This window comes from Biomphalaria glabrata, chromosome 18, assembly GCF_947242115.1.
Source record: "Biomphalaria glabrata chromosome 18, xgBioGlab47.1, whole genome shotgun sequence".
Taxonomy (NCBI): domain Eukaryota; kingdom Metazoa; phylum Mollusca; class Gastropoda; family Planorbidae; genus Biomphalaria; species Biomphalaria glabrata.
The window spans coordinates 13,891,983-13,909,071 of record NC_074728.1 but is presented as its reverse complement, the minus strand read 5'-3'; the positions used below and the strand labels follow the sequence as shown (position 1 = coordinate 13,909,071).

General features: G+C 35.6%; 1 protein-coding gene across 3 annotated transcripts; it reads right to left on the bottom strand.

The window, feature by feature from the left end:
* Positions 1-1,719: 1,719 nt before the first annotated feature.
* LOC106058376 (uncharacterized) lies at positions 1,720-16,379 on the bottom strand. 3 transcript variants are annotated; one of them, XM_056017114.1, is made up of 9 exons: positions 16,261-16,379; positions 14,987-15,061; positions 13,384-13,645; positions 10,676-10,894; positions 6,994-7,120; positions 5,829-5,969; positions 3,814-3,909; positions 2,560-2,637; positions 1,720-2,094 (listed from the first exon to the last, which is right to left on the bottom strand). In XM_056017114.1, exons 3-9 carry the CDS (start codon positions 13,568-13,570, stop codon positions 1,839-1,841), a joined length of 1,104 nt encoding a protein of 367 aa, XP_055873089.1. In that variant the 5' UTR covers positions 13,571-13,645; positions 14,987-15,061; positions 16,261-16,379; the 3' UTR covers positions 1,720-1,838. The 3 variants fall into 3 exon arrangements, with proteins under 3 accessions (XP_055873089.1, XP_055873090.1, XP_055873088.1); XM_056017115.1 differs by lacking the exon at positions 16,261-16,379 and adding an exon at positions 15,396-16,201; XM_056017113.1 differs by lacking the exon at positions 16,261-16,379 and having other exon boundaries at positions 14,987-15,388.
* Positions 16,380-17,089: the final 710 nt, after the last annotated feature.

Genomic DNA, 17,089 nt, shown 5'->3' with positions numbered 1-17,089 from the left:
TATTTAATCCGGAACCCAACCCTTTTTTTTTGTATCCTGCGCATCGCACTGCTCTAACACATAGGATTTAATCCGGAACCCAACCCTTTTTTTGTATCCTGCGCATCGCACTGCTCTAACACATAGTATTTAATCTGGAACCCAACCCTTTTTTTGTTCACTTTCAAGCATATTGTAACGCCCCCTCACACAGCTGCTTAAGGCTCGTTCATTCTAGTATCTTTTCCCCCCCCCCACCCTGCTGTGGGCATATTTATTAGGTGCGTTGGATGCTCGCCGGCCTGTTCTCTCGATGGTTTTGGGTTCGAACCTGTCCGTCGTCTTTCAGGAGATTTGGTCTAGGATGTACTTTGCCTTCAAGTCTGAAAGAACATTCGAAACATTTCAAACAATTTGAAGCCATGTCGTTCTGCCCATCAAGGATCTAGTCCTCTACTAAAACAAACAAACGGAACGCTACATACTAACACCCCCCCCCCCCCACCTTCCTAAATAAAATGTCAGACTATTTTCAAACTCTTGATTCTATGTGGAAATATGAAATAAATGTTTGGAACAAAGAAATACCAAGTTTGAAGAAACGTCTGCCCAGCGTAACTGTCTGACCATAAGAAGTCCGTCTATACTGCCCATGCCTGTGTTCGCAATAAGACGTAATTAAAATAGAGTAGAATTAATCTTTAAAAAAACTGGATTGAAAGAAATCGAACAAAATTCGATTGGGACAAATCTATCTTAATGTCATTTATAGTGCGTAGTCTGATCTCTAAATGTGCTTGTTTTTGTTTTTTTTTTCAAGTATATCTGTAGGAATAACAAAATTAAATTAATTATTTGTTTAGCCACCTAATTGCGAACATTAGTGAAGTGGCTTCTCAAATCTTTCTTGAAATATTTCATAGGCTCTATTTTTCTTTAGAAAAAAAAAGGAAGAAAATGTGTGTACTTTTAAACACATAGACATTAGTATGTGGGCATTGGGGGAAAGTACTTGGACGAAAATGTAAATACAAAAAAAAAACATTATTTAGATCAAATTAACCTCTACCTTGTCGATTGTGAAAGGTGCTTTGTTGTTCTTGACACAAGGTAAGTATTAACAGGTTAAATTTTCATATTATTGTGTCTATCCCAAGTGTGAGTCCGTCATTTAGGGTCCTAGGTAGTAAAATAAAGCAAGTATCCTTTTTTAAAATCTAAATTGAAGTCTTTTGCCCTCTTTTTTGAAAATGTACTTTTCTTCACTTGTCCAGTTTCGTTTTCCTATGATTCTCTGCCACAATGCTGACCTGTTGTCCTTTTCCATTGTAAAGGGATCGTTAAAATGTGGCTTGATTATTGGAAGCTAATAAAAAAAAAAGGGGAGGGGTGTGTTACGGCCATACAAAAACAATAAAAAGCCTGGGAAAAAATCAACGGGCGTAAAGGGAGGGTAATGCTAGTAATTTTATAGGACAATTCATAGATTAATTAATCCGTTGTAAAATAGATAGCATTGTTTTTCCCTTGTATTGGACCATAATGCAGTGCTCTTATTATCTATATTCAATGATTCATTGATTCAATTTCTTTTCTACTTGAGTGACACCCGGTATGGCACGCACTCCCCTAGAGACGCCACTGTGATAGATAATAAATGTTAGTGTTTTAATTAATTTCATCCTAACAGTTGAGTTAATTGTATTTTAAAGCCAAACAATTGTATTAAACAATGAAAATAGTTTTTATTTCTCTTCCAGTTATACATGTTATAAAATTTTGTTAGGATTTTTATAAAAATATTTGAAGTTTATACACAGATAGTTTCTCATGACACATGTCAGTTTTTTGTTTCTCTCTTAAAGATTTGTTACTCCAATGCTGGAGTCCTCCAATGTGCTGCTGCCTAGTTGACTGGGCAGTGTATTCGTCGTCAATTCTTTGGATTTCATGCGTCTGTAACGTTTCACGCCGTGCAATGTTTGTGACTGGAAACTCGACTTTGAGGCGTACAAAGGATCAACCGATTTCGTAGTCGATTCCTGGCCAGTTGAATCTTCTGATGAAAACGAGATTTGATCTAGTGATACAAACCCTCGAGGAATTTTCTGGAATCTGAAGTTAGAAAGAAATTAGATGTAGAGGGAAAAAAAAGACAGTTCAACAATGTAGGCCTCCGACTTCTCTATTGACTAGAAGTGACAGAGCTGTTATGTGGTAGTAGTTAAACATGTTTTATTGAGTGCAATCTATTTCTATGTAGGTTATAGTTATATTTATCACCCAGAATAAACCCAATCCTAGTTATTAAATGTCGAAATAGGTGCTTTAGAGACTTGCATTGGATATAGTATGCTGGATAATTATATTCACCTATACAAGATAGTTTAAATTCATAACATTAAAATGGGAAGGGGGGTCAGTGTAATTATTCGTGCACAAATGGGTTATATTTAGATTTAGTACCACATAAATACATTAGTTAAAGTTTTTGAAAATATCGCATAAAAATAGTTGTTAAAGTTGTATACATAAACATCTGCAATATTAAATAGAAAAACTAAGACATTTTGTTCTTACCCTGTATTAGCGAGATTGTTTAAATTTGACTGACTCCATTTAAAGTTGTCAGTCTCACTCTGAACTTTCAAGCCTCGACTGAAATAAGGATTTTGATAAGTGTATTTTTTTTTCGGAAAGGGGGGGGGGAGTTCTTTCATTTATTTTGTAAGCATCCAATTGTTTCTTTCAGCCTTACTTCTCTTTCAAATGCCTTTGTGAATCATATACTTTTTTATTATGTTTTATTATCAATTGTGGGATGTGTTTTTTTTTTAAATTAAATGTGTAGACATTATGTCTGAGTCTGATTTCTAGTGACTTCATTGAGTGTTGGGGGGGGGTGAGAGAGAAAGAAAACAAGCTTTATAATCATTTCTTTCTTTTATATGACAACACAAGAATCAATAAAAAAAAAAAAAGTTAATTAACCATTGGTAATACTTACTTTATTTGGTAGCTTAAACAAGGGAAAGAAGTAGTGATTGACTGAATTGGTGGTATAAGCTGAATTAGTCCCCTTTATATAGGGCTGTCTCTGAGGCTTAATGAACATAATCATGAAATAGAAACGACAACTCTACAATCTTCCATGTTCATAGATTCTTCGCTAGCAGAGTGGTTATCGCGTTGGTTTAAGAAACGTGAGAAGGCTTTAGCCCACAACTTCAAATACATTCAAAAAGCGATCCCCCAGATTCCCCGTTCCTTCTCCCCATTTCCAACTGGTCCAGACACAAAGTGATAGGATCAAAGCGCATTGAGAACGCTCAAAGCATGAAATGGCACTAAATAAAAACAATTGGTAAAAAAACATTTCTAATTACACAGATTTATAATTGTTAGTTTAGATCTATTACAAATTCAAGGAAATGACTGATCCAAACTAATTGATACACATCAATAGGTCTATAAAAAATTTTTTTAAAGTTTTTTTAAAGCACTATTTTTTGTTATTTTGGTTGTTTTAATACTGCAATTTTAGTAGAGGAGCTTCATCTTAACTCTGCTTTATTAGTTTGCACATTTGTTTAAATTTTAAGTCTCATACTTTCTCCATACTGAAAGTATATTGTGATAGAAAAGGAAACGCTGGAAAATAATTCCCTTCTGTTGTACCTAGAGTGTACACAAATGATCACATGACTGTTTTCCAAACAAAACGTAGATTATTCAAACTTCCTTGATACTGAAGACCGGAGACACCACAACAAAAGTTAACTATTTGTGTGTCCATAGAGGAAACTGTTGAAATGGCACAACTCTTCAACTTACTGTTGAGGCCAGGGAGAGTCATACAATCTCTCTGTATCTTCTTCTTTCTTCCATCTATCATAATCATCCTCGTAAAAAGATGGATTCACGTGAGTGCTGCAAAACGAAACAAACAAGATCACGAATTTATTAAAACTACTTGATCACAAACATTTATTCCTCACTAAGTCAGTATTATGAACTACTTTGGGATCTATTGTAATGGACCATAGCTGGTAACGTGGTCAAACAAAAATAGACTATTACTGACTTGAGTGGTCAAGGCCATCCGACATAGTTAAAAGTAAGCAGACATGAATCTACATGTGGCGCGGAACCACAATTTAAACAAGTAAAAATAGAGGATTAATTTACTAGCTAAGAACAATTTAATTGTAGTAAATACTAGTCGACTGGCGGCGTAGCATACGCCGCTATTTTGCAGGGACGGCCTTAGGTGACCGCAGTGGGCTCCGCACTTATGCGACCGCAGTGGGCCCCGCACTTTCATAGGACCCGCGCTAATTCTAGGTATATAAATTATTGAATTAAACCATTGCTAAATATACGAAAAAGTCCTGGAAATATCTGGAAATCATTAAAATCTTTAGAAAACACAAATCTCCTGAAATATATAGACAAAAATGTTTAAGTCCGGCCCTGCTATTTAGTGATGGGTGAATACAGAGTAGATTACTTGTTATATATATATATATATATATATATATATATATATATATATATATATATATATATATATATATATATATATATATATATATATATATATATATATATATATATATATATATATATATATATATATATATATATATATATATATATATATATATATAGTCAAACCACGGCGTAAAATACGCCGCTATTTTGCAGGGCCGGCCATAAGCTACTGCAACCTAATGACCGCAGTGGGCCCCACACTTTCGCTAATTCTAGGTATAAATTATTAAATTAAACCATTTTATAACTTATAACAGATTTCCCGCGGCCGCCTGATTTGCCAGGAGCTCCTGGAAATCTCCTGAAATTACAAAATATATGAAAAAGTCATGGAAATCTCATGATATATATAGACAAAATTGTCATTTTGGGGTATCATTCAATATGGAAAATGCCAATCCTACGCGGGGAAAAAACTGGCATTATCCCGTAATTTTGGAATCAGGTGAAAGAAGCTTCTCGCGCCTCAAACTAATGAAGAATTACTTGAGGTCAACAATTCTCAAAGATAGATTAAAACATTTGGTAATTCTTGCTATTGAGCGTGATCTATGTAGGAAACAGAATTATTATGATATACTGTATGACTTTGCAACACGCAAGGCTCGTAAAGTAATTCTGTACGTAGTAAAGAATGAATAAAATGCATAGACGAATTTATTTTCTAATACAAACTCTTAAATTTCACTTATTATCCGCTTCCATAACCAATCTTGGCCACGCGAAATCCGTTACGCATAGGGCCCCACAATAGTTAAGTCCGGCCCTGCTATTTAGTGACGGGGGAATATACATAGTAGTCCAAACCTCCCGCAGGACGAAGGAGGTGGATAACGCCAATCCGCGCGATAAATAAAAACGGCATTTTCTTTTTTTACGTAAGGTAGAAATAAAAAAAAAAAAGAGTGATCTTTCTTGGTCACAACGGTCCGGCCCTGCTATTTTGTGAATACTTTTTCTCCCCGTCTTGTTTTTTCGTGGGGTTACTATTCGCAGAAATAAGAGAGTGATCTTTCCTTTACTTCTTCTTCTCGTCCAAACTGTTGAGCGACGAAGAGAATTATATATATAGATTAATCTAAATCCAGCAAGTGGGAAATTAGAATATGTTATAGTTGGCAAACTACAATCTACAAGAGTATATTATGTGGAGGGCGTAAAAATAAAATATATATATACCGGTATAAAAGGGTGTGTATTTATATACTGTTGTAAAAAGATTTAGTTTTTTGATCGCCTTATTTTTATAGATGAGACTTGTGACTAATGGTTTAATTGTGTTCTCTTAACTCTACCTAAAAATGGCTTGTTTGGAATACGTCGAATTACTGGGAGTAGAGTCTCCTGAAGATGAAGGATTGGAATACAATCTGTCTCCAATATGATAAGGGTCCACTTGCTTGGTTTCTGTTGTGTCAGATACATCCGAGGACTGCCTTTGAATATAATATATATATATATATACATGCAAGTGTCATAAAATCATAGGCAGGTTGAATAGTTTACAGCTACTTTCAAAAACAGAGTTAATTTCACATTAGCAAATGCCTCCATTGGTATATGCTGTAAGTAAACATATGGCCTCCTACAGTTACAAAGCGACTATGGAGCATCTCTTAGTAAAGAGATGAATGCATGAATGTGGTGGGAACCATGCCACCTGCAATACCCACTCTCCACGCAGCTGATGTATCCAAAGGAACGGCAAGTGCCGATACAGTTTGGGTAAGGGGCATCGCAGAACCATCTGATGGACTCATCATCTTCTTAAAGAGAGCATGTTTTGAGTAATGAAAAAGACGTCATTCAGAATGTTATAACTACGCTCGGGAGAGATTCGGCCCCTCTGAAATAAGAAAGACGTCATTCAGAACGTTATAACTAGGCTCGGGAGAGATTCGGCCAATCTGAAATAAGAAAGACGTCATTCAGAATGTTATAACTAGGCTCGGAAGAGATTCGGCCCCTCTGAAATAAGAAAGACGAGTAGATTCTCGTTGTTAGAGTCATTGAATTTGTTTTTTGAGAATGTTGACTCTATCTTGTTGCTTATCTCTAAAAAAAAGTATAAAAAGTGTCAGGTGAGCCAGCGTCTCTTCATTGTATTTCAAAGCGAGGTTGAGAGGCTAAGTGCGCTTGAACTTGGCTTGGCCACCTAGGAAGGGAGCTCGATGTTATTATATTGATATTCTAAACATTTGTAATATCTTATCTTATATAATACAGACGTTACTTCAAAAAAGAAGATTGTAATAATGACGTTTTACTCATTCAGTTCTCACATAAATATCTATCAGATTTTTTGGACCTTCAAAAACTTATCTTGGCACTCCCCACCCCCTTTTTTGTTCTCACGTTGCGCCACATTAGTTTCTCAATTAGAACTCAAATGTATTCCTATGTTATGAAAGTGAGACATTGTGACTAGATCTGATGAGCTCATCTCTGCTCGTTACATACCTGGACGACTTCCTTCGGTCCTCCCTTAACAAAGAACAGTAAATGATACTTAGAACAAGAACAATAAGACCCAAAGCGCCACCACCGAGAGCAAAAAATAATTTGTAGGACGACAACTCAAAAGATTCTGAAAAAAAATAATTAAAAGATTATAGGTTAAAGTAATTTGTAAATATAAAGGAAGTTAATTACACAGTCATTCGTTTCCATACATGGTACTTAATTTGGATGGTTTTGATACACGCTAATTAGATTAGATACAGTGGCGTAGCATCCATGGCGCGAAGGGGTTCAATGAACCTGGGGCCCATGAACAACAGGGGCCCATAAGGGCACTTTAAAAAAATGGCGCAATTTCGCCCTCACCGGCTTAGAGGAAAAAAGCTTGCAGCTGATGGCCCCAGAAAGAGACAGTGTGAGAGCTCTCACAAAGACTGCGGGACACACATTTGAGACCCAAAGGAAAGTCATTATTGAAGACATGCGCAGAAGACGGAAAAAAAAACGTAAATTGACCACCGGAGGACAACGGATTTGTCTGCACGAGATGTGGAAAAATATGCAGTTCGCAACTGGGTTTGTGTAGTCATGTGAAGCACTGCACTCATCCTTAATCTTAGGGAATCGAAGTCATTGCAATTAGTATTATGATTGAATTACTATGTATCTAATCAGTGGCGTAGCAGGGAGATCGTGGGCCCGGGTTCAAGAATATGATATAGGGCCTCCTCCCTATGATTATGCTAAAAATAAATGAGACCTGGGATGACGCACCAAGCTGGTACCAGGACCGAGTTCCAACGCTAAACGTTTTCCTGCGTTCTATTCCACAGTGACTCGTGCCATCGAAATGATAATTTTTGCGAAGACTGAACACTGAAAGCTTTGTTTCATCTTGACAAATGAGATTTACATCGATTTGTTATTTCCTATTTCTGTTCTATTTTTGTTAGAGATTATAATAGAACAACATTAGGAATGGGAAGAAAAATATATATGGGAAAGGACCAATGGCGAACGCTTTTGTGCCAGTTTTTAGTTTAGAATTTATAACTCCGCAATGGTTAAACTTATAATAAAAATGAAAACATCTGCGGACTCCTCAGCTATTGGGCGATAAAACTAAATTTGATTATTTTTTCCATATCAGCTATCAAATTTATAAATCAAGTCAACTTGCGGTAGGGGTCAGACCTAATCAGCGAACGCAATTTTCGCAGGAGTCATAATGAGCGAAAGGCCGTAAAAAATAGCGAAATAGCATGTTAAAATATAGGAAATTATGCTTCAATTAGTTCTATCATCTAACTTCTTCCATGAAGCATTACAACTATTGTCCTCCTTGTGGCATTAGGCCTAAATTTGTTTTCACTTTTCTCGTGCTCCACATCTTCTTTCTCTGCTTGTAACTGATGTCTATATAGCCTACGAAACTTGCGATCTATTTTTTTTTTAAAAGAAAGAAAGAAACTACAAAATTCTATCTCGCCACCTTCCTATAGGCTAGTCCACGTCGTACTACTCTCCATTTCATAAACTCTCGTTACTGCAACTATTCTTTTTAAAAGAACTTTTGTTTAGTGCACTTAATCACCATCAACTCGATCTCCCCCCCCCCCCAAACACACACAAGCTGATTGACCCAAAGGCAGATCCCGAATGCGATGGATTGATGATGTTATGGAGACAGATCTATAACAGCTTGGGTTTCGGGCATGGAGACGAAAGGCTCAGGAGAGATCTTGTAATTTTATACATGTATATTATATGGTAACTCTTATATTTATTACTAAATATATAGTTCGCGTTTTTCCGATCCTGAAATCGAATATTTTCTCCTGGAAAACTCTTGGAAATCTCCTAATAATCCTAATCTCAGAATGGTGGGGGAACCCTGTGAAAATGAATTCTGCACTTCTTTTAAACATTTATACACATATTAATATCATTAATTAGTAACAAGATGTTAACCAGCCAGTTAAAAAAAAAGGAGGACGGCAACACACCGCCCCCCCCCTCCCGTATAAGCGCTGTTAAGATCAACTGAAGCGTCATTTCACCCTCACTGGCATAGAGGAAAGTAACTGCCAGCAAATGACCTCTGAAACTGTTGGAGAGCTGCGAGTCAAACATTTTAGACGGAAAGAAAATGCGGGAAAATATGCTGGTCGCAACTGGGCGTAGTCATGCGAAACACGTAGTGATGCACTCATCCTTAATCTTCGAAATCCAAGACATTGGGTTAAGGTTAAAAATATGCCTATTATTTTAATATTTCAGTTTACAAACAATAACAATAGATAAGACAAAAAGAAAACAGACTAAATAAGTAACTAAATTATTATTAATGGCTTTTTAAGCTTATATAATAGGGGTTTCGCTGAATAGGTTTTCAGTTAAAAGGGTCATTTTGAGCGAACACCCCATAATATTTATTTTTCAACGGAATGAATAGCCTTAGCTATTCTAGCTAACTATTTCCTCATCAATTTATAAGCATAATATGCAATTTTATTTCGGCCGATTTCCATTGGTGCTTTAAAATCGCCTTAAGTTCGGACCTATTCTCGTTTATCCGGAAACGTTTTGAGAATGAAATTTCCATACATGTCAACTTTGACCTTCAGCTATGCTTTATTTTATGAGGGAAAACGAAAGTGACTATGTGGGAAATGTATAAAAATGGACTCTTTGTAATACCATTTTCTTAGTTCTGCAGTTACTTTTGAAATAAATAAGAATGGATAAAAATTACGGAGAGGTGTTCGCTTTATATGCCATTTCGCTGATGGGCCTTTCCTATATATGAATTTAATAGATTTGAATTACTGCATTCGACACATTTTGGTTTCGATTTTTTAGTTAGAGTTGGAGCTTGGAGACTGAGAGAGTTAGTTAGAGTTGGAGCTTGGAGACTGAGAGAGTTAGTTAGAGTTGGAGCTTGGAGACTGAGAGAGTTGGTTAGAGTTGGAGCTTGGAGACTGAGAGAGTTAGTTAGAGTTGGAGCTTGGAGACTGAGAGTTAGTTAGAGTTGGAGCTTGGAGACTGAGAGAGTTAGTTAGAGTTGGAGCTTGGAGACTGAGAGAGTTAGTTAGAGTTGGAGCTTGGAGACTGAGAGAGTTAGTTAGAGTTGGAGCTTGGAGACTGAGAGAGTTAGTTAGAGTTGGAGCTTGGAGACTGAGAGAGTTAGTTAGAGTTGGAGCTTGGAGACTGAGAGAGTTAGTTAGAGTTGGAGCTAGGGGACTGAGAGAGTTAGAGTTGGAGCTTGGAGACTGAGAGAGTTAGAGTTGGAGCTTGGGGACTGAGAGAGTTAGTTAGAGTTGGAGCTTGGAGACTGAGAGAGTTAGAGTTGGAGACTTAGAATTGAGAGAGTTAATCGACAGTTGTTAGAATAGGTCAGTCTGTTCCTCTCGAAGAAAGTCCGTGTGTTGGACGAGTTATAATAATGTATAATTTTAAATAAAGGTTTATATCAACTCTAAATATTTGTGGAATCTCCCCTGGAGAGTGCAATATTGCTTCACAGTAATATGTTAAAATATTCATGTCGTCAAAAGACTGAACTTGTCTAAAATATAGCGACAGTTCTCCAGTCAAAAACATCAAACAGATAACCACATGCTTTGGTTCAACTGACTAAAGAACAACAAAAAATGGAACACTTAATTGTTCAGGCTCTGACCATAACAATACGGCAGGCTGCTGTTCCACTGTCCATTACTCTGGCATAGAAGATATGTGGGTTTGTAGCTGGAGTCTGCCCACGGACACTGTACTCTGACCACTATGCCGCTACTGCGATGAGTCGTGCTGAGTAAGTAGATTGGTTTTCTGGTAGTTGTTGGATCATTCTGTTCAGTAGAGGTGGTCATATTATTAAGTTCTGGACATAAAGCGGGACCTACAGAGAAAGATAATGGAACTTCATAAATAGAACATAGCAAACAGACTCAGGAACTCTTTTGTCCCTCTGGCTATCCAATCATTCAACACAATCCAAGTATCTACAGAAACGTTTGAGTGAAACTGGTGTGAAGGTTTTATTTCGATTGCTAGTGTTAAAATGTTTGTAATGCACAATTGTAAGACGACTTCCTCATTGATAGTAAATATATTATTAGTATTATTTATTATTAATATTTCAAAGTTTCCATCAACTCAATGTGTCTGTCTGTCTGTCTGTCCGATACAAATCTTGTACACGTGATTTCTCTCACTTCCCATTCTCGGATCAGGTTCAAACTCTGCACAATTATATAGATTTGTAAACTATATATATATATATATATATATATATATATATATATATATATATATATATATATATATATATATATATATAGTTAATGGGAGATAAGCCTTTAATAGAGAATTAGGTCTTCGCATAAAAATTTGAAACTAAAAATAGATAACTATATAAACCTTTTATTTTCACAAGCACTTGGCTGGTCCAGTGGCTAGTATGTCAGCTTGAGCTTACGAGTTCGAATTAAAGACAAATGTTTTTTTTAAATTAAATTTACTTTTAAAAAGCCATCACGAAATCTTTCTCCTTTTCTGGTCTACACAAGTGATTGGACCATAGCGCATTAAGTGGGTTAAAAGCATGAGATTACACTAAACAAAATCAATTGGTAAAAGTATTTCTAATCGTACAGATTAATTATTGTTAGTCTAGATCTATTACAAATTAATTGCATGATTGATTCAAAATAAGTGATACGATTACAGTCAATATAAGTCTTGTTTTTTTTAAAGTATTTTTACAAATTCTCTCTGTCTGTCTGTCTGTCTGGTACACGTCACTTCTCCCTCACCCATTCTCTGATCAAGATGAAACTTAACACAATTATTTGGTGTACAAAACCAAAAAAAAAACAACACTAAATGTGTCTTAACAAAGATGGCTAAGACGGATTTTAGAAGTCAGTTATAGAGATCGGGTCTCAATCAAGGAAATCCTGGGAGTCGACCCCTTAGTAAGGTTGTGACAGAGCGTCGCATGAGGTTTGCGGGACATGTTCTCCGACAAAAGGAATTACGCATAATAAGAGTTGACATGGTGGCCATTTTGAGAAAAGCACAAACAGGGACATCCTTGCACAACTTGGCGCCACACTTTCATGGAGGTCCTCAGAGCAGGTGGTAAGAGGCTTCAGACATTGCCAGTGACCGATTTTTGTGGAAGCAGCTTACCGCCCAACGCGCTGAACGACACGGGAGGATCTAAGTCATTAAGCATAGTACATAAGGCTTTTGATGTAACGCACTGTAGATACCTCAAAATATGCATTTTTGTTGGCTTTCAATACCGGAAATAGTGCATGGTGGTGGGGCTCCGCCCCGCGCTAGGGGAGCTTGCAGAGCTCCCCAGATCCCTTGCTGGCAATGGCTGAGAGTCTACAATTTTTTCACTAACCTATTGTAGGGTACAATAAACGTCTTCCGAAGAATAAAGGGTCAGAATGTAATAAAGATTAATTATGCACATACCCATACACTCTCAAACAAATCACACACACACACACACATATATATATATGTATATATATATATATATATATATATATATATATATATATATATATATATATATATATATATATATGAGGGGAGGGGGAGAAAACATTCTCCCCAAACCACCACCACCCCGAAAAAAATCCTGGCTACGCGCATAATATATATATATATATATTATATATATATATATATATATATATATATATATATATATATATATATATATATATATATATATATATATAGTAAAGTTCCCCCTTTCAGACCTTGTAGTCTATAGGGCAGATGATGTAAAGGCGGTTGGTCGTTGTGCTGGCCACATGACACCCTCGTAAACCGTAGGCCACAGAATCATATACATATATATAGGTATATATATATATATATATATAATAAATTACAGAATCGTGTAATTTTCCTCTAATAAAAAGCCTGTCCATCATTACCCAGGTTCCCTCGCTGACCTACAAAGAAATTCGATTGCCAATAAAATCTACACAGGGTCGCCAAAAGTAATTTGTATTCTAACCAAACACACTAACATCTACGTCACCCCATCAATTAATGTTTGACCCTAAGGGGACACGTGACGTGAAAGTTTGGGCAGACTCCAACGTGCTGGCCTACAGAATCACTGGAGTGTTTGGATTGGAGTGATGGCCAAATCGTGATGCCCCACGAAACCTTGTGACTATCATCTGATGATGGTATACGATTATCTACTTCATTCAGTTTATGCTTCATGAGTTCAAATATAAATTCAACACACTAAAGGTCATCACTCTACCAAGGTCGATGAACAGAACTTCTTAGACTATTTAATCTTAAGAGAATGTCTAAAACAAACAAAACCCGAAGTAAGAGGCTTACGTGTTGTTGTTGGCTGGGTCGACTGAGTTGTTGTTGATGTTGTGGTGGAAGTTAGTTCTGTTGTAGCTGCTGCAGTAGTTGTTCTTTCCGAATGGTTGCTGCTGCTTTGAGGTGTAGTTGACGTTGTATTCACGAGACTGGTTGCTGTGGTCAATGTGGAAGTTGTTGTGGTCGTTACATTGGACATTGTAGTTGATAGAATACTCAGGTCTCTCTGTTACCTCGGCATCAAACTGAGTTGTAGGTCTATGTTGATGACACTCTAGAACATAGATAGATATGTGTATGAGTGTGTGAATATAGATATATGTGTATGAGTGTGTGAATATAGATATATGTGTATGAGTGTGTGAATATAGATATATGTGTATGAGTGTGTGAATATAGATATATGTGTATGAGTGTGTGAATATAGATATATGTGTATGAGTGTGTGAATATAGATATATGTGTATGAGTGTGTGAATATAGATATATGTGTATGAGTGTGTGAATATAGATATATGTGTATGAGTGTGTGAATATAGATATATGTGTATGAGTGTGTGAATATAGATATGTGTATGAGTGTGTGAATATAGATATATGTGTATGAGTGTGTGAATATAGATATATGTGTATGAGTGTGTGTTACCGCGAAAAAGAAAAACCCAATCAGTCTATAGACTACCTGGTGTTGTCAGGAGTTGCATAGAATTAATAGATCTACGTCAGGCAATGTGGAAAATATATTTTTATCTAGAAAATATTTTTTTGAATTTATATATATATATTTATATATATGAAAAGTAATACAAAAGATCATCAAGATATCTTTAGATTAAAAATACACTTGTATGTACCTGAACTAAATCCGATTGTTAGATTTTCATATAATTTCTTGAAGCAAGGAATTATATTTTAAAATGGTAATTAGTATTTTTAAAAATCATTTTGATTAGTTTATTCTAATTTACAATGATAAATTAAAAGATGCAGAAACACAAAATATAAAAAACAAATGTAAAAATGAAGATACTATTCAGTTGTCTTAATTTATACATTGGAAGTGTAAATAGATATATATAACACATATTATGTTTGTTCGTTTTTTTTTACTTAGGCCTATTGTTTTTGTGAGTAGATAAAACTTAAGGTTAAGAAACAAGCATAGCAGGACATAAAGAAGACAAAGCCTTACACAGGATGCAGGGGGAAAAACAGAACAATGTAAACGGTAAAAACTTGCATCGTATTTGAGAGAAACATATCCATAAATCATAGACTGTGAAACAATAATGTTACATACATTCAATGTCATATACTGTTCTCAATCGATGCGACTTTTAAAATTAGTTAATCAATTACGTAAACGCATTTACATGTTCTTCCTATAGTTCTTAGTGAGAAAAAAAAAACGCCTATCACTTGAGAATTATATGTTTTCTTTACCTAGATCAACCTTACAGCAAGATTTTAAATCACAAAACACCTTATTTTAACTTTTGTAAAAATACTTTGTTTTTTATAGTATGCCTGTGTTATCTATTCCATATAGGCCTAATGAGAGAGAGAGAGAGAGAGAGAGAGAGAGAGAGAGAGAAAGAGATTTTCTTAAGCTTACCTTTTAATGTGTTTAGAAAATAACATCGGCTAGAATTGACTTTCATCCAAAGTTCTTGTTTTTGCTTCTAAAATTCTTGAAATAAATATTGCTATGGATTATAAGTAATCGAATGCATAGAAACCTAACGAGATCACTGACATATAAATAAGTCTTGCAAGTAGCAAATGAATTTCACACCTGACGATTAACTGAAATGGTCGGTAATGGAAAAGAGGAGTGTCTAACTCTGTCAACTATCAATCATGTTTTTGATTTCGCTCAACGCCTTTCTTTTTAAGTTGAACAAAAAAAAACACGCATTTGTGATTGACGTTCATACTTCGAATTGACTAGGAAACAATATTAATTAATGATGCCTTTAGAATCTATTTGAAATCTTTGAATGCGTTTTCCTTGAATGATATACCGTGATATGAATGAGATACTTGCAGCAATGCCCCGCAGACGTGGACAACTGTGGAGGACACATTGACCTAGAAGTGTAGAACCAGAAGTCCTCTAGCGAGACTCACACACTCAATGACTTGACTCACATGTGCAGCTCTACAATTTGTCTTATTGGAAGTCAGCTGATGGGTAGATCCACAACTAATGATTGGATGCTCCAATGTGTAGGCACACAAATAACGACTATTGTAATGGAAATGTCCACTCCTAATGACCTAGAATGTAGGCCTAAATGTTCACAAATAATTACTTGATTATTCTAATGGAAATGTCCACTATTAATGATATGACTATTGTAATGTAAATGTCCACAACTAATGACTTGGCTATTGTAATGTAAATGTCCACAACTAATGACTTGACAATTGTAATGTAAATGTCCACAACTAATGATTTGACAATTGTAATGTAAATGTCCACAACTAAAGACTTGATTATTAGAATGTAAAGGCCCAAAAAAAAAAAGATATGTGTTATATGACACTTGACAGCAGTATAAAAATGATTAACTGCTAGCTATTTAGCTGAAACACATTGTATTATTATCCAAATATTGAAAAAGAAGCCGTTCAGTAAAAAGCTTAGACCTGAGTTGAACTGGTGTAAGACAAGTGTTCTAAAACACAGCACGCTCTTCTCTCTCTGTACCTCATGTACAATCTTTCACTTTTACCACTCACACACACGCAGATAGTATCACGGCAGACATGGTATAACAGCAGACACATAGTATAACAGTTACATCGTTATGTACACACTAACTTAGGCCTGCAGTGTTGGTCACCAGGTCCAGGAAGTAACCAAAAAAAAAAAAAAAAACTGACCTTGTCAATTATTCCCATGACAAAAGTCCCAATGTCTTAGTGTTGTACAGTTTCACAGCTAGAGACCTTTAAACAAGAGGAGAACTCAGTACGAAGTGGGAAGACAACTCCTTTAGTTAATCCTCACCCCTACCAAAAAAAATTAGGTTAAATTGAAAGCTGTGAAAGACTTTTCAATTGTTTTACCCTACAGTGGTCACTTTCTGGTCACATTTCTTTTTACAACTTCACACAAACAAGGTGAAAACAAATTAAAAAAAAACATAAAAAAAAAAAAACAACGAAGGTAAAGAACTGCGCACTTACAACTATAACTCTAAGCAATGTAGAATTTATTTACTTATTCGATATGAAACAAAATAATCATTTATCAATAATTAATTGACTAAGTGGTTAAATTTTTTTTATTGATACATGTTGTATATATGCCCATGAATAATGTGCAAAAGTTTGTACACGTAATTTCTCCGATACCAAATCTCGGATATCACTGAAATTTTGCACAATTATTTCTTTTACCTGACAACACAAGAATCGATATAAAAAAAATAATCAATTAGTTAATTAACTGAATTGGTAATAAATCACTTTGTTAGAGGTATCTCAAACAAGAAAAAGAAATAGTACTTGACTGAAGTGGCTGAATAAGCTGAATTAATCCCCTTTATATTAGGCGCGCCGTCTCAGGCTAAGTGAACGCAAACATAAAATAGAAACACTACATAAGTCTACAACTTTCTATGTTCATAGACTCTACCCTAGCGGAGTGGTTACAGCGATAGCCTGAGATGCCTTTAGCCTGCAAGTTCGAATTCAGGTCGTTCCCTTT

Excerpts from the sequence above, each read along its gene's own strand:
- LOC106058376 (XM_056017114.1), bottom strand. The coding sequence starts at position 13,570 with ATGTCCAATGTAACGACCACAACAACTTCCACATTGACCACAGCAACC. Across the intron at positions 10,895-13,383 it reads GACCCAGCCAACAACAACAC|GTCCCGCTTTATGTCCAGAA; the intron begins GTAAGCCTCTTA and ends CTTTCTCTGTAG. Across the intron at positions 7,121-10,675 it reads CAGCCTGCCGTATTGTTATG|AATCTTTTGAGTTGTCGTCC; the intron begins GTCAGAGCCTGA and ends ATTTTTTTTCAG.